The following is a 17,586-nucleotide window of genomic DNA, read 5'->3' as shown; positions in this document are numbered from 1 at the left end:
TCATTTGTTATTTAGGTTTATAAGATGGGTCTTTAGTTTAAAAAATATGAGATGACATACTCTCTATTTTACTCAGCACTTTGGTGTACACATCCCATATGAAATACCAGAGATGATAGATACTGTAAATAAAAATCATGAATAGAAAAATAGTTCACTCAGGCTGAGCTCATTCCTTACATGACTGCTCATTAATCCTGTTCTAACCCTTACTCCATTGTGGTAAAAGCATTTTAAAAGTTACATGTAAGACTGCTATAGTTAAATGTCACCATCTACAATTGTCAGACTTCCCCATCTGTCAAATTAAGGAATACTCTATGAGAATATTCAGGGGGGAAAGACCACTTAGACTTTCAGAGAACAACCCACAAATCATGGTCAACAGTATTATGGACTAAATGTTTGTGTCCCCTGAAAATTCACCCCAATGTGATGGTCTCTGGAGATGGAGCCTCTGGGAGATAATTAGGGTCAGATGAGGACATGTGGGTGCGGCCCTCACGGTGCGATCTGTGCCCACTGGAGAGACACCAGAAAGCTTGCTCTCACTCTGTCCCCGAGTGGTGGGCACACCGCGACATGGCAGCCAGCCGCCTACCAGCCCAGGGAAGAGGCCTCATTAAGAGACCTGCCTTGTCAGCACCTTGTTCTTGGACTTCCCAGCTCCGAGAACTACGAGAAATAAATTTCAATACCAGTCTGTGGTATGAGTTATGGAAGTCCAAGCTGACCAAGTCAAAGAGTAATAGGGCACTGAAAACAAGGCTCATGGAGAACAAAGACTGAAATTATCTGGAATATGCATACTTACAGAACAACTGGGAGTTCCATCTTACCCCTTCTGGGTAAAACAGATGTACTAATAAATGTCTTCAATGTAATCAAGAATCGTTAATTCTTGTCATGTTAAACCTTAAATTTGATAACTCAAAGGTGGCATCAGTTTCTTAAACGCAAATGTGGCGAAGGCCCCAACAAGTGCCTGTCTTTTAGACCTATTTCCCATACGTTGTACACATTTACAACTAGGAGTTGTAATGTAAAATCTGTGCTAACAAGATTTAGTCAAATGGTTCCCTCAGATTATAAACTTTCTATTAAAAATAGATGTCATATGAATACGAAAAATAATTTAAAAATTTTTTTACATTTATTTATTTTTGAGAGAGAGACAGACAGAGCACAAGTCGGGGGGTTGCAGACAAAGAGACACGGAATCCAAAGCAGGCTCCAGGCTCTGAGCTGTACGCACAGAGCCTGACGCGGGGCTCGAACTCACAAACTGCGAGATCGTGAACTAGTGAAGAGTCTGAATTTGGTGCTCAACCGACTGAGCCACCCGGGCGCCCCAGGAAAAATAATTTAAATGTAAAATCCTCAAGCGCCTTATTGTTTGTATGATGTGTTCTTTTTTTCTACTCCCTGCCGCTCAAATTTTTAAAAGTGTGGTTGAAACTTGAGTTAAAATGCCAATTCCCTTTTCTCCAATTCTACTTTATGTGGTTCAAAAAGAGTATTTCTAACATATGGGGCTTTCAAAGCATGCATGGTTTCCAGTGACTATACGTTTCTCTTTGAAAGTTTGGTAAACTGAATATCCCAGAAAAGCAGTGGGTTTTGGCAATTCATTAACATCCCTCAGTCGTGGCAGTAACAGATGAGAGACCGCCCACCTTTGGCAGTGGGGGCCGAAACGGCTCTGCCCTTCTCTTTCAGAGTAAAGGCCCCACAACATGAACTAGGAAAACAAAACCATAAACAGACCACAACGCGTGGAGAACGGAGTCTAGTTTTCCAGTAGCACAACAGTTTTTCCATACATTTATAAAGTCAGATTTTCAACCGTTTCTAACACTGTATCCTTATTTACATAACCATGCTGATCTAAAAAATGATGGATTTATAAAAAACATAATACTACATGTTTCTATTTTTCTCACCATTTGTTGAGATGGCTCTACCTATGATCTCAATGCAATGCAGCCTGCATTTTCTATTCAACGGTCCATCATGAATGAGCAGCCCATAATCATTAATTTAAAAACTTCCCCAGAGAGTCTACCTGTAGATCGTCTGCCACATAAAGGGTGGCATAACCATACGGGTATGGGAACAGCAGAATGGGAGTCGGGAGGCTCGAGTGACAGTCTCTACTCCTCCAGTACTGCTGAGATCTCAGGCAAGTTGTATTAGCTCTCCCAACTTTGTTTCTATTGAATAGCATCTTGAGAGCACCGGATTGAATGCTGCTGAAGAGTTTCATCTCTAAAATTCTATGACTTAATTAAGTGTCTATTGAATGCAAATCATGTGACAGGTGCTATGAATAAACATGAATACATGCATAATACATGGCCCAGGCACTCAAGGAGCTTCCTGATATTTAAATAGGCTATTTTTCCAGAAGGTACAAAACTCGTGATGGCAATGATTTCCCTCAGTGTGTTTTTAAAATCTGAAAGTACGCTGAAAACTCTTACTTGAGCACTTTCACGTCCTCTGAACAGGCTATCTTATTACTCCGCAGGCGCGAGGTGGAGAGCGGCGGGAGCAGACCTGGGTCAGCGAGACCTAGGTCTGAAACTCACCTTTTTCACTGACCGGTGTTTCTGTGGACAAGAGACAGAACCCCTCTCGGATTTGCTTTGTGATCTTCTATTATCATTTTTATCATCATTTTATAAAGGAAAAGGTAAAACCCATCCTCTTTTTAGCCCGGAATTCTATTCCCCAGAGATAACCGGGAAGAGGCTTACGTTCAAGTTTTACTTGGGCACACCCCACAGTTGAGGTTCTGCAAGGAATTAATGAATACAATGTAAAACAGCGTGTCTAGTCACTTGCCCTGCGTTTTAAGGAGCACTTGGGCATCTGCTGGGCATGCCTGTACTCCCCGTCTGTCTTTTGCAGGTACTTGCTCTTCTGCCCCTCCTCACAATTATCCCGATGAAAGATGCAAAGAAAACTCTTCCCAGCATCCTTTCTGAGCACCCAGCCGTGACTCCCCCTCCCCCCCTCCCGCCCCCCCCAACGCTCTGGGCGTCCATACCTTTCACACAGCTTCTCACTTCCCATCGTGATTACCTCCAGGCACATCTTACCCTTCCTTCCAACAGCAAGTGCCTTGGAGACCGGATCTTTGTTTGATGCAACTTTGTAACTATACAATACCCCATACTGTCCCTTCCGAATATCAACTACTCAGTAAAAGCTTGCTTACTTAACACAGTTTAAGGTTTGGTGAAATATTTGAAAATATTAGAAACCAACTGGTTTTATTTTTATTTCAAAGATGGAAAATTCTCAGTTCTATCTCTAAAAGAAAGTCATTTGAATTTTGGAAAAATGCCCTATCAATGGGGCCACCCATAGTCTTGCAGGAGACTTCTCAGAAATCATCTCTGACAGAGGATGTCAGTATGTGGGAGAGAGAGGAAGAAAGAAACTCTGCTATCATCTGTGGTCTCCAGAACTAGGCAGCAGCCTGGACTAGCCACCCTCCTCAGTCTCCTCCCTCACAAACTCACAAGAATGGGAATCAAGAGGGAAGCGTTGTGTATTTTTTTTTTTTCTTTTTCAATTAACGTGAGCTGGAATTTTAAAAAAGCACAAGCCTACCATAAAAGCTTCCTCATAAAGCATGTGTAACATCGCAGTCAGAAGCAAGGTAGCTGAGCACCGTTAGGATGTACACAGCAAATCAGGCACAAAAGGGTGGCCCAGGAGGCCGGCATCATGCGGGTCCCCCCTGTACATGTCCCTGCTCCATTCTGCCCCATCTCGGTCCTTCCACAGCCTGTACCAAGTATTCATGGATGGAACAGGCCATTTTCAATCTAAATCTTGTTATAGATTAATAAGCAAACATTTTCTTGCTTATTATGCAATTTATCATGATGAAAATTACATTGGACTCCTCAAGGCTACATGCTGATACATTCATTTATTCAGAGCTGTGTATAGAGAGTTATACTAATCTTCATGACAGAAAAGGATGTAATAGCAAGATTTAAATTACGTACTGAAGCGCTAAAGTATTTGTGTCTGTGGACATACTACATGTAGATAAAACACAGCACATCTTTATGTTTGCTGATAGAAGCTTTGTGTACACGGATTTAAAAACAAAACAAAGCAAATTTTAAATACTATGCCTAAAATAAAGCCCATTACTTCTCCCAGGCAACAAAACAAGACTGCACACTGTTGAAATTGTGTTTAGATCAGCCTTGAAAATAGGCTATAAAATTAGGTCAAAACAAAATTCTAGACTCCTTGGAGGCTGTACAGGGCACCTGCAGCCAAGGGGGACAGCAAAGGGTTGGAAATATGTTCTGGGCTTTGCACAAAGGCCAGCTGCCTCTTACTATTGCTTCCAACTCACAGGCTCACTTTCTTCCTAATTCTTAAAGTCAATCAAGAACTGCAGGCCTCCTGTATCCAAAACCTATGCGGGCTGCCATTATGTCAATTATTCATTCTAGAAATGAGCTGCTCTTGGTCTGTGGAACACTGAAACAATGACAATGGATGGCATCACCACTGACACTACCACCTGTTGGGAACATCCATTCAACCTTTTAACATGTGCTACGTACTCTTTTAAGCACTCTGCAAATACAAACACACTTAATATCAACCTTATGAGGCAGGTGCTTACCTAACCCCAACTTGTAGACAGAACCGAGGTTAAGAGGTGAAGTGACCTACCGAAGAACGTACAGCTAGGGAGACACAGAGGTGATGTTTAGAAGTGTGGTTGTATGACAGGAAGTTGGGGGGGCAGGCAGTTGCCTAAACTAGAATAAATTCCTTCTCCTACCAACCCATCTTGGGACTCGGGGCCAGGAATACCCAATCTGCAGGCAAAGCCACAGTCCAGCCTCTACTAGCTTCTTCGGTCTCCACTTCCCGAGCCTAGTGCAGCCAGCAGAAAGACTACAGGCCCAAAGCCATGCTGGGTCATAAGGAAACCGTGGGCTATGAGAAAGACAACCATGATGAAAAGGGCAGAGATTTCTAGATTTTTCCAAGGTTAACAAAGATAAGAATGAAATGCCCATTGAGAAAAATCAAAGAGGTGACAACATTTGCATTTAGAGAGGCACCTGGGCCAGTTCAAGGATTCCTGACTAGGAATTCCCACCAGCTAAGATGGCTATACTAAAAAGAAACAAAAACAAACACCTTCCTCTGGGGAATTAGTCAAGATGAACCTCTATCACCACCCCCAAGCCCCTTCCCATCATTCTTGGCCACTTGGCTACCAACGGTTTCCTACTGACTTTAGTGGCTCCCTCAACTCATCTGCCTTTCCCAGGACCCTCATCTCTGCAACCTCCTATGGTCAGTCATATCCTGTGCGCAAGGGAAGCCTTAAAAAGCGCGATTTTAAAAATCACTATGAGGGGCACCTGGGTGGTTCAGTCAGCTAAGTGTCTGACTCTTGATTTTGGCTCAGCTCATGATCTCACAGTTCATGAGATAGAGTACCATGCTGGGCTCTGTGCTGACAGCAGGGAGCCTGCTTGGGATCCTCTCTTTCTCCCTCTCTCTGCCTCTTCCCCACTCGCATGTGCGCTCTCTCTCTCTCTCTCTCTCTCTCTCTCAATAAATAAATACACTGCATTTTTTAAAAAAAAGTTTTAATATTTATTTTTGAGAGAGAAAGAGAAAGAGAGTGTACATGCACGTGCACACGAGTGGGCAAGGGGTAGAGAGAGAGGGAGACAGAATCCGAAGCAGGCCCCAGGCTCTGAGCTGTCAGCACAGAACCCGATGCAGGGCCTGAACCCACGAACCGCAAGATCATGACTTGAACCTGCTGAGCCACCCAGGTGCCCATAAATAAATTTTATTTTAAAAAATCACTGTGAGTATGAAGGGTAACTCCCCAAACTATGTCCATGTATTCTATTATAAGTAAAACATTTCTGAGCAAGTATAAATATAATTTTCCTTCTAAGTGACATGTTTACACTACTACTAGGTAATAATATGTAATGTTATATATAAAAGGCCCAATAAGCATAATTGAAAACTATGTCATAGATCAATCAATCAATGCTAAATCTCAACTGTGCCCAAATTATAGAAATATACTTCCCTTTCATGGTCTATAACCAACATTTCATATATAGAGATGTTTGTCTATTGTTTTTTTTTTTTTTTTTGGTCTATTAAAAATGCACACTCTATCAAGGGCCATCAATGACCTCCAACAGAAATAAACAAACGAAACACCAACCAACAAAACACAAACAAAACCCATCTGTATTAACTGGGATTGAGCACGTACTTGGCGAGCTGTTTCTCGGCATCAGCACAAAGTTCGAGAAGCCCCATGAGGACTGCAGACACGTCCATGTAAGGCTCCCAGACTGTGAAGCCACGGCCAATCAGATCAATGGCTGTTCTTCGGATCGTGCTGTGGGGGGGCAGTTTGGGGCTCGGGGGCTGCAACAGTAGAAATGTCAGCGCCTTACCTGAAATTACAAAATAAAAGACAAAGCAATAGAGAAATTTTACTTTGGTGATGTTTTCTTTGAAGCGTATTTTCAAAATGTAAACCATGTTGGATTTCTCTTTTTTTTTTTTTAACTGAAAAGGGGTTTTGAACATTAAGATTATTAAAAGACCCCAAGTTTACAGTTTCTTCAGCCACATACTTTATTTTTATTTTTTATCTTTTTAACCTTTATTTACTTTTGAGACAGAAAGAGCATGAACAGGGGAGGGTCAGAGAAAGAGGGAGACACAGAATCTGAAACAGGCTCCAGGCTCTGAGCTGTCAGCACAGAGCCCGACGTGGGGCTCGAACCCACGGACCGCGAGATCATGACCTGAGCTGAAGTCGGACGCTTAACCGACTGAGCCACCCAGGTGCTCCCAGCCACATACTTTAAACAAATAAGCTAGGCTACAGTATTTCATACCATGTTCTAAAGGGCTTTGGTTACATAATAATTACGTATGAATAAGTATATATCATTTCGAAACATATCAGGCACCCTAACTTCCTAACAAGGTTTTTCCTACCCAGCACTGCACAAATTGGAGATGGCTTCAAATGATGTTATGCGGTACTCATCACTCTTCTGCACCTAAGAGTTCACATGTCAACTGCTTCTGTCAGTCGCACTTCTCATCACAGCTGATGCTTACCAGCAGGGATGAGGGATGGAGAAGGGAGAGGGGTAGTTGTAAAAAGTCTCCCCCACAAGCATCTATGTTTCTCCACATTCTGCCCTACTGGTCCAGTACAGTGAGGCCAGGTATGTGGTAAATTCTTCACGCGAGTTTGGTAAACAAATTAAAAGTTCAATATTACTTTGAAATCTGATGAAATGATCTAGATTTTAATTGACATGTACTTTTTTATGTTGAAGAAAATGCTAACGATTTGTATACATACGCCTAAGGGCCATTAAGCTTGCAACCCGGGTGGCGAAGAGCAAGCTGCAATTCAGAAGAGGTTGTCTGTTTCTTGAGGGGAAGGAACAGAACAGTTTACAAGTCATAGCACCGCAGAGCCGACGGGTTAAGGGGTACACATGCTTCAGATTTCAGACAGGGGAGTCACCAGAGTTTCATATCTTACTAAGGGCTGAGGACAGTACTCATGAGCTTCATCTTCCTAGTCTGTAAACTGGGGGTAAGAATAGCTATCCTTCACGAAGAGCCCGGGTGTTAAATGAATGAAGGCGTGCAAGGTGTCCTGCCTGGCACCCAGCACCCGGGGGCACTCCACAAACGGCAGTCAGGGCTCATCACAAACAGCACATTCAGCTTGTCTGTTCTCAAAATTAAGAGCATGGCATATAAACTTTGATGCATTCAACAAATAAAAACATTTACTCGTGTTTATGCTCTAGCCAATTTTTTTTAAGTTTATTTATTTTGAAAGAGAGAGAGAGAGAGAGAGAGAGAGACAGAGAAGAGTGGGGGGCAGGCAGAGAGGGCGAGAGAGAATTGTAAGCAGGCTCCATGCTGTCAGCACAGAGCTCGATGTGGGGCTTGATCTCATAGACCATGAGATCATGACCTGAGTCGAAACCAAGAGTCAGATGCTTAACCGACTAAGCTACCCAGGTGCCCCTGTTCTAGCCAATTGTTCAAGGAGAATGGATTGCAACGGAGATGAGATGAAGTGAACGAAGCTGGAAAGCCCAGGTAAGAGTCTGACAATGCACTTTGTTATTGCTGGCTCAAAATATCTTCTGCCACAGGACCTTTCCAGAATCTGTTGAAAACCATCAGTCTTTTCCCCAGAAAACTACATACAATGCATATACACAGCCACCAAATTCTGCAGAAGAATTTCAAGGACACCATGGGCCTTGGGTTAACAACTCATGCCATAAGCTGAAAAGGTACTTATATATGGAGAGCCTCCTGGAGGAAACATCCTGAAATGCATGACTTCATTTATACATGTATTTGCAAATTTTACTCTCCCATTTAGCCATGTAGATGCCATATGTAAAGCTTCAAGTTTTGTGGATGATTAAAATATAAACTCCTTTAAGAAAAGGTGGCCCACTGGTCTCTATTTTCTGCTAGCACCTACGCATCCCTTGCCACATGGTATTTTTTACAATATAAGCCATGTCCCTTTTCTGCATCAAGTTTGTTGCTCCTTGAGGGTAAGAACTATGTTTCACGTAACTTTGTATCTCCCAAACCACCAAGCACAGTACTTTGCACACATTATGAACCTAAAGTGTAAATATATCTGTCTTTACTGCATGTACCTTTCTAATGCAGCTCCCGGCCCCAGTCTGTCAGAGTATTTCAAAATGTTAAGAAATCCACCACTTTTCTGTTATTCTTTACTTCTAGGAAGTTGTAAGAGCTGCAGAGAACCCCCCCACTGCTGTTCTCTGCAGACATCCTGAAGCACACGTAGCCACGGCTTCCCCATAAGGGACAGGGCTCCCTGAAGGTGTATCCTTGGTGAGCAATGTTGTGAAGGGGAAGGAAGGTTTCTTAAGTACAATGTTTTATAGCATTTCAATCATCATCTTCCTTAACGACACTCCACTGTCTCTGTATTCATTACAGGCAGGAGCATTCTGGCAATACTAGGGACCTTGCTGATTTCTTGCAGCCTGTGTATGGGAACTCTGGAGACAGCTGCCTCGCCACTCTGACAATTTTATCCTGAGAGCAAAGTAAACCGTTAAGTGGCCGATTTCTTGAGATTTTCCATCATTTTTCTGACAAAGTAGGAAGGACAGCATAAAGGATGTGATCACTTACCTTCCAACGAAACGACAGAAAAGGGAGAATCAGTAAGCGTACTTCCAAACATCCCTAGCCTTGCAATGGCCCCCCAGGGTATTTGCTTCCCCCCGCAAAGTGTGATCTACCTTCACAGTGAGGATGCCCAGGTCAGCAGGAAATGCAGGTTCCCTACAGCTCTGTCACCCCTTCCTGTAAATCACTTTCCATTTCATTCAGTGATCTTGTCAGTAAAATTCTCATACAGCATCTCTTCTTTCGTTCAAATCACCATCTCTGGGTAACACAAAGCCAAGATCCCCACAGGTCTGGCAGGCCATGTGTGCACCAGGAGAAGGAGAGAGGAAAATGGCCTATTTAACACACACATTTTAAATCTAGTAAATACAGGGGCACCTGGGTGGCTCAGTCAGTTAAGTGTCCGACTTGTGCTCAGGTCATGATCTCGCGGTTTGTGAGCTGGAGCCCCGCGTCGGGCTCTGTGCTGACAGCTCGGAGCCTGGAGCCTGTTTTGGATTCTCTGTCTCCCTCTCTCTCTGCAGCCCCCCCTCCCCCCCCGGTCACACTCTGTCTCTGTCTCTCTCCCCCTCTCAAAAATAAACATTAAAAAAAATTTAAATTTATTAACTGGAGTATGATTATTTTGGTCTGTTTTGGAATTACAAAGGCAGAAAAAGTTAAAACTCCACATCTGTCTTGACAACTTATTCCAAGCAAAACCTGTAAATAAGATAAGATGAAGACAGTTTTCAAGTTAAACCTTCTGATTTCTAGCCTTGTTGATTAGTAAGATGCTTATGACTTTAATGCTACCAGGAATAATGACACTGATGTTCTCAAGGAATAATCTCGGATGCCTAAGACTTCAAATTTCCTAATCATATATTCTTTCTGATATTAAGGAACGAGCCTTCAAAAAATGGTTGTTACGATAACAAGAAGGGATAGATAAATTTATTCCTTTTCCAACTCATATTGCATTCTGTAATTGAGGGTTTATCTGATCTATGATTCCATAAGAGAGCCACTCTGCAACATGGACCAAGGTGATAAAAAGCTAAAATTAAGACACTGATAGTATCTTCCTTTTTGACAGAAAAAAGTCTCATGACAATATTATGAATTTTAACTTTTATCTCTCAGAATTTTCCTTAAACCGGTGGTACCCAATAACGGATGTATTTTAATCTGTATGAGATGCAATCTAATTTTGCACAAAAATACGTATGTATTTTATGTAGATGTTCCACTGTTCCACAGTGCCTCACTGAGTAAGCAAGGTGGAGAATGAAGCTTTTATCTGCCATCGTGACTGATTCCCTCATAAAAGGCACTCTAGTGGCAGTATTAAAAAGCTCAACAAACTAGACTGCCACTCATTCAAGGCTTTCTGTAATTTGGTCCCAGCCTCTCCATCCAAAGATTCAGTTATGTGATAACTATAGTGTCACTATAAACACTGGGGAAACAAAAGGAAATAAGACTGAGTTCCTTTCCTCAAGGAAGTTCATTCCAGTTCAGGAGACAGGTGAGCAAACAGGTAATTTGAATATATTCTGAATAGTGTTAGAAGACTTATAAGGACAAGGTGTCAAAACAGAACTTAGGGCCGGTTAAGTGTCTGACTCTGGCTCAGGTCGTGATCTCACAGTTCGTGAGTTCGAGCCCTACATCGGGCTCTCAGCTGTCAGTGTGGAGCCCACTTCAGATCCTCTGTCCCCTCTCTTTGCCCCTCCCCTACTTGGGCCTTCTCTCTCTCTCTCAAAAATAAACAAACATTAAAAAAAAAAAAAAAAAAAAAAGACAGAACTTAATACGGGCACCTAACCCCATTTTATAGGTATGAAAAGGCTTCTAGGGAAAGGCGATTTCCATACCCACACCCAAAGAATAAGTAGTAGTTAGCCACTCAAAGGAGAGGATGATAGCAAGACAGAGAAGAACATGTCTAAAGACCAGGAAATGAGAGAGAACACAACCAGATAAAGGGATTACACAGGGTTTAATTGGTTGGAAATTGTGTTGGGGGAGAAGGGAGAGGTTGAGGTGATGGGCAAGGGAGAAAAGAGGGCAAGGTGGATGAAACAGAACAGTGAGACACAAGGCAGGACAGGTTATTAGAGCCCAATGACAAAGAGCTTCATACGCCATGCTAGGAGTCTGTTTATTCTGGTGACAATGGGGGACCACCGGAAAGTTTTAAGCAAAGGAGAGGTTTGATTAGATTTTCATTTTAGAAAGATCAATATTTGGGTTGTGTTGTGATTATAAAGGGGCAAGACCTATTGCCTGTTAATTCTGATCTACTCATTCCCAGCCAGATGGATTAATTAGAATCACGGAATTTTCAAATCAAAAGGACTTTAGAAAAATAGCATCGATTCCTATGCTTCAGGTGAGATAACAGAGAACTGTAGAAGGCAAGTGGTTAGCTGCAGGTCTGGGTAAGGAGTCCAGGCCTCTGGAGCCCAGGCCATGCATGTGTAATGGGGCCAGTACACAGGTCTGAACACAACTTGTGTCTTTACGACAGCATTTTATTCATGATGTTCTATCCAACTATGGATTCAAAACGATATCCCTTATGATCAATCTCCTCCTCCTTCCGAATTAAGGCATAATTTCAGCTGCTGCTCCTCATACAATCAGAAGGTGGCCGTCACTGGTTCAACAGCTAAATATAGCCACACCAAGATGCCTGCAGTTGTCTCGGCTCTAACTCAGTTGCCTCATGGTCACAAAATGGTCTACTGCACATCTAGCACAGCATCCACCTTCTAGGCAGGAAGTGGCAGAATTCTGAAAGAGCAAAAGGACTTGTGCCAGTTAAGTCGAGCCTCTTTTTTAACGTCTGATTACATCTCACTGGTCAGAATTATACCACACACCGGTTCTCCTAGTTTCAAGGAAGCACAAGAAATGTAATTCATTAGCTGACAACTTTGCCACCTTCAATGATACAGGGGTTCTGTTCACATGGAAGGGGGAGAATCGCCTGGAGAAGGTGGCTAGTGATTTCCCCTACCCTAGAATTCTCTGCTTACCTTAGAATGAAATCCTTTTCAATATAGCAATTAGGGGTGCCTGGGTGGCTCAGTTGGCTCAACAGCCAACTCTTGATTTCGGCTCAGGTCACGATCTCACAATTCTTGAGTTCGAGCCTCGCAGGGCTCTGCGCTCACAGAAAGGAGCCTGCTATGGATCCTCTGTCTCCCACTCTCTGCCCCTCCCCAACAGGCACTCACTCTTTCCCTCTAAGATAAACAAATCTTAATAGATACATAGCAATTACTACTCATACGTTTAATAACAATATAGCATCTTTTGGCATTTATTTTATTAGCTGCAGTTTATCTAATTCTATTTATTTATTTTTATTTTATTGACTTTTAACATCTGCTAAATGAGTTCCCCGCACTATATGAGATTTTTTGAAAATACTTTTGTTTGGCACAAGGCTTAACACCATGCTTTACATTCAGTTATCACGAAAAAATTGTTGTTTTGGCACACACTGAGAATTACTTTACCCTGTATGTGCCCAGCACAGTCAGCAAAATTATGCACCGATCAGAAATTTCCAAGAGTCTGCTACAAACCTATGCTGGGCTGTGGCAAAGTTTCCACGGCTCTATGGTGAAATGGCAGAAACATAAACAATGTAGTAAGTCTTTTTCATAAAGCTAAATTTTTTCAGTTTAAAGGAGTGCTTATTCTAAGATTATGTTCTTACTATTTTTCTTTTTTTGGTGAATAAAAGATTTTTTAAAAATGAAGATAGTACTAGTTTTTAATGGCTCTAGTGAGCAAAATAAAAAAATGTAAAACACTGTTATATACTCTCAAGTTTCATTTTTGGACATTTTACTGGCCCATGATACCTGAAATTTGGAAACAAATGCCATTTGTAATGAATGTACTATCCTGGGCACCTTCCTCCACTGTAAGTATCCCGACTCAGATTTCTTTTTTTTTTTTTTTTTTTTTTAATATATGAAATTTACTGTCAAATTGGTTTCCATACAACACCCAGTGCTCATCCCAAAAGGTGCCCTCCTCAATACCCATCACCCACCCTGCCCTCCCTCCCACCCCCCATCAATCCTCAGTTTGTTCTCAGTTTTTAAGAGTCTCTTATGCTTTGGCTCTCTCCCACTCTAACCTCTTTTTTTTTTTTTTTTCCTTCCCCTCCCCCATGGGTTTCTGTTATGTTTCTCAGGATCCACATAAGAGTGAAACCATATGGTATCTGTCTTTCTCTGTATGGCTTATTTCACTTAGCATCACACTCTCCAGTTCCATCCACGTTGCTACAAAAGGCCATATTTCATTTTTTCTCATTGCCACGTAGTATTCCATTGTGTATATAAACCACAATTTCTTTATCCATTCATCAGTTGATGGACATTTAGGCTCTTTCCATAATTTGGCTATTGTTGAGAGTGCCGCTATAAACATTGGGGTACAGGTGCCCCTATGCATCAGTACTCCTGTATCCCTTGGATAAATTCCTAGCAGTGCTATTGCTGGGTCATAGGGTAGGTCTATTTTTAATTTTCTGAGGAACCTCCACACTGCTTTCCAGAGCGGCTGCACCAATTTGCATTCCCACCAACAGTGCAAGAGGGTTCCTGTTTCTCCACATCCTCTCCAGCATCTATAGTCTCCTGATTTCTTCATTTTGGCCACTCTGACTGGCGTGAGGTGGTATCTGAGTGTGGTTTTGATTTGTATTTCCCTGATGAGGAGCGACGTTGAGCATCTTTTCATGTGCCTGTTGGCCATCCGGATGTCTTCTTTAGAGAAGTGTCTATTCATGTTTTCTGCCCATTTCTTCACTGGGTTATTTGTTTTTCGGGTGTGGAGTTTGATGAGCTCTTTATAGATTTTGGATACTAGCCCTTTGTCCGACTCAGATTTCTATTACAGGTCTCTGGCTCTTAACCGGAAGTACCCAGAGGCTCCTCATTCACTTGGTTACAGGATAGAATTTGGCATTGTTCTGGGACCATATTCAATGTCCATTTTTCAAATTACTGGTTTTTCTCACGCAAAGATAGGTAAATGGTACAGATACTGCGACAGCTTCATAGTGGGAGTTCGGCTTGTAGCACACCATCACCATGCCCCCCCCAACCGCCCCCACCATGTATGTGTAGCCAAAAGTACAAATGAACTACCAAAAATGCAGACGGTGGAAAACAAATCAAAATAAAACCCTTTGAAAAGCAGAAAGTGCTCAAATACAGCATTAGATAAATCACAACTAACTTAGACCCTCTGGAGGTTTGATTTCTGTGGTCGTGCAGTCAAGAGTAATAATAGCTCATATATTAGAGCTATTTTATTTCAAGCTTTTTATCTCAAGCATTTTTTTAAAAAGTGTTCCAAGTTTAATCTTACTGTTTTTTAAAAGTGCTACATAAGACCAAAGCTGCAAGAAAATATTTATGCTTTGCTGTAACAGCAAAACACTAAAAATGAGAAAAGATAGAGCAAAATCAAGCCTACAAAACCTGTGGCTAAAAAGCTGACAGTGTTAGACCATGGCCAACTTGTTGCTTTGGCAAGATGAATATTGCCCCATCATGAATTGACCAACGCAAACTGCCAATTCAAAACATTTTTGTAGTATCTGGCTGGTAATGCTGACCACTCTTTCAAAGATTAACAAAAGATTAACATACAAGCCATCACACACACACACACACACACACACACACACACACACACACACACGAATGCTATTACTTAGGTAATAATGAATTTGTCTTCTGGAGCATTTATTCATCCTTATTACAAAATGTAGATTTACTTTATCAATACACCCCACATTTATGGAATGCCTATTATATGAAAACACTTTATTAACTATAAAAAACTGTGGTCCTATATTTCTTTAAAAAATTTTTTTTAACGTTTATTTATTTTTGAGAGAGACAGGCAGAGCATGAGAGAGGAAGGGGCAGAAAGAGGGAGAAACAGAACTTGAAGCAGGCTCCGGGCTCCAAGCTGTCAGCACAGAACCCAACGCGGGTCTCGAACTCACAAACTGTCAGATCATGACCTGAGCCGAAGTCAGATGCTTAACTGACTGAGCCACCCAGGTGCCCCTGTAGTTATATATTTCTATAAGCAAATAAACACTGGATATTATTTTAAGCACCATTTGATAGTAAATAATAATTTTATGTTATTTTACTTTCTTCCCCCTCTTTCATTTCTATCAACCTGATAATAGTGGTGCCTTGAGTTCTCCGCAGTCTATTAGATAGGCTGCTTTTCTTCACTTACACACACACACACACACACACACACACACAGTCAACTGCCAGTTATATACACCAACACAACACTTTTAACACAAATTCAAACCTTTATTTTCATACAACCCATAGATCTTGGTAACATATATTCATGATGTGAACATGAATCATGTAGTAGTTTTGTTTTTTGCAGTTTCTATTTGGGCTGAAATAGCACTAAATAAGAAAGAATCACTTAAAAAGTTGTAAACTTGATTTTTTTCCCTAGCTTTCTATTTGTACTTTTTATTTCCTTCAAGGAGAGGCTATATTTTTCCTCCCATGCCTCCCTTGAAGCATGAAGACCTCACAAGAATCCTGTGGCTACCTCATAGGCAGATTCTAGAATGAGCTCTTACAAGCCTTCTAAGCAACCATTATAGCCTGAATGAAGAAGGAAACAGCACTGGATAAGTGAAGGCACTGAAGGAAGGAAATGTGGAAGGACACTGCATAACAAAGGGACAGGAGACCTCCATTATGGAGTGCCTCCTTGCTGCGGGCCAATGGAACCTGGGTTTTATGGCAGCCAATGCTGTCAGAAAACCAGTGGCCACAGGGAGTTTCGAGAACTGGAAATGCCAACAGAAGCCAGCATCATGCCATATTTATCAAGAGAGAATGAAATTTTCTTACGGGAATTATTACAAAACCATAGCATTCCACAGAATTTTTCAAAGAGTTCTTGTAGAACCTTCATAATTATTACTAGTACCCCACTGGTAGTTGATATACATAACCGTTTTCTTGGGCTCTGGCCCCTCCTAGACCAGTCCAGCCAGTCAACAGGCCTAGTTAGAACAAACTTGTTCCTCTTACTTAAAAAAATATCATGAATGAAGAAATGGCCATTAACCACCCTTGGCTCTGTATAACAGAGGAGGGAAAAAAAGGTCATATTAAAAAAATGCATTAATTAATAGTTCAATTACAAGGAAACTCCTATGGGAGAACACATTATATGCACTTTAAACCAAATGAATTTATGATGATTTATGCCATTACAATGAGTGCAAAATGAATTAATAATGATTGGCCACTTATTTCAAAGTGTAACCAAGTAAAGGAAGCCTTTTCCCACTTGTTAATGTCCATCAAAGAACAACGATGGCAGAGTGCCATCTGGAATTCTATTCCTTTGCTTTATACAGAAACTTGATTTAATTAAAAATAATTCCAATGTAGTGTGCCTTATTCATAGATATGGGCTAATTAGCAAACACTTCTATAACTACATGCCTTGTATTAATGCAGTTATTAGAAACTGTTAAACTTTTTACATCCTATATTGCACAAAAACTTGTCATTTAATAAAAACCATAAAGTAACTATTAAATTAGGAGACAGTTTAACAAAGATATTTAAGAACTCATTAATTTACTATCAGTTTTATCAAAACAGTCCTATTTCAACATAATTTGCTGTTTCTTGTCCTATAATCACACGACAATAAAATCCAAATAATCTTTGATTCAAAGTTCATTTTTTTCGGTTTTACTGAATTTCAAATTAAGTTGTATCATACAATGACATTTAATCTCATGTTGGCTCTTCGTATTTAATATATTTTGGATGGCAGGCTAAAATTAGGGAGTCTTACCTTCCTATAATCAGAAAGTTATGACTTATTGCAAATAACCTTATTCTGCCTCAGAAATGTAAAAAGTGCTGATTTTCAGACACTCTGAGGGTCAGCAATAAAGAAGTAAAATAATAGAAGCAAATGTTTATGATACCAAAGAAGTAAAAAAAAAAAAAAATCCATTAATGTAGGGAATCTTTAACTAAATGATCCAAATACTTCTATGTCCTGTTCCCAAAAGGTGTAGGATGGTTAAACAGCATGAACAAGTGGGTGGGCAGTTGGGTAAGAGGCAAAAGGACACCAGGGTTTAAGTTCTAGCTTCAGCATCTTACTAGCTAAGTGATCCTTTATGCATCCAATATTTACTGGTGCCTGTTACGTCCCAGGCACTGTTTTTTTTAAATTATTTTAATGTTTATTTATTTTTGAGAGCGAGAGAGAGGCAGAGTG

General features: G+C 41.0%; 1 protein-coding gene across 10 annotated transcripts in view; it reads right to left on the bottom strand.

Moving 5' to 3' along the window:
* WDR7 (WD repeat domain 7) overlaps window positions 1-17,586 on the bottom strand; it is a 354,382-nt gene that overhangs the window by 103,624 nt on the left and 233,172 nt on the right. For all 10 annotated transcript variants that reach the window (XM_042962008.1, XM_015536841.2, XM_042962015.1 and 7 more), the window contains one exon: window positions 6,302-6,488. In XM_042962008.1, the coding sequence (XP_042817942.1) occupies window positions 6,302-6,488 (187 nt within the window). The remainder of the gene's footprint in view (window positions 1-6,301; window positions 6,489-17,586) is intronic.

The sequence above is a fragment of the Panthera tigris genome, chromosome D3 (genome assembly GCF_018350195.1).
Source record: "Panthera tigris isolate Pti1 chromosome D3, P.tigris_Pti1_mat1.1, whole genome shotgun sequence".
NCBI classification, from domain to species: domain Eukaryota; kingdom Metazoa; phylum Chordata; class Mammalia; order Carnivora; family Felidae; genus Panthera; species Panthera tigris.
The sequence above is the reverse complement of the archived record's forward strand: the minus strand, read 5'-3'. Positions and strand labels throughout refer to the sequence as shown.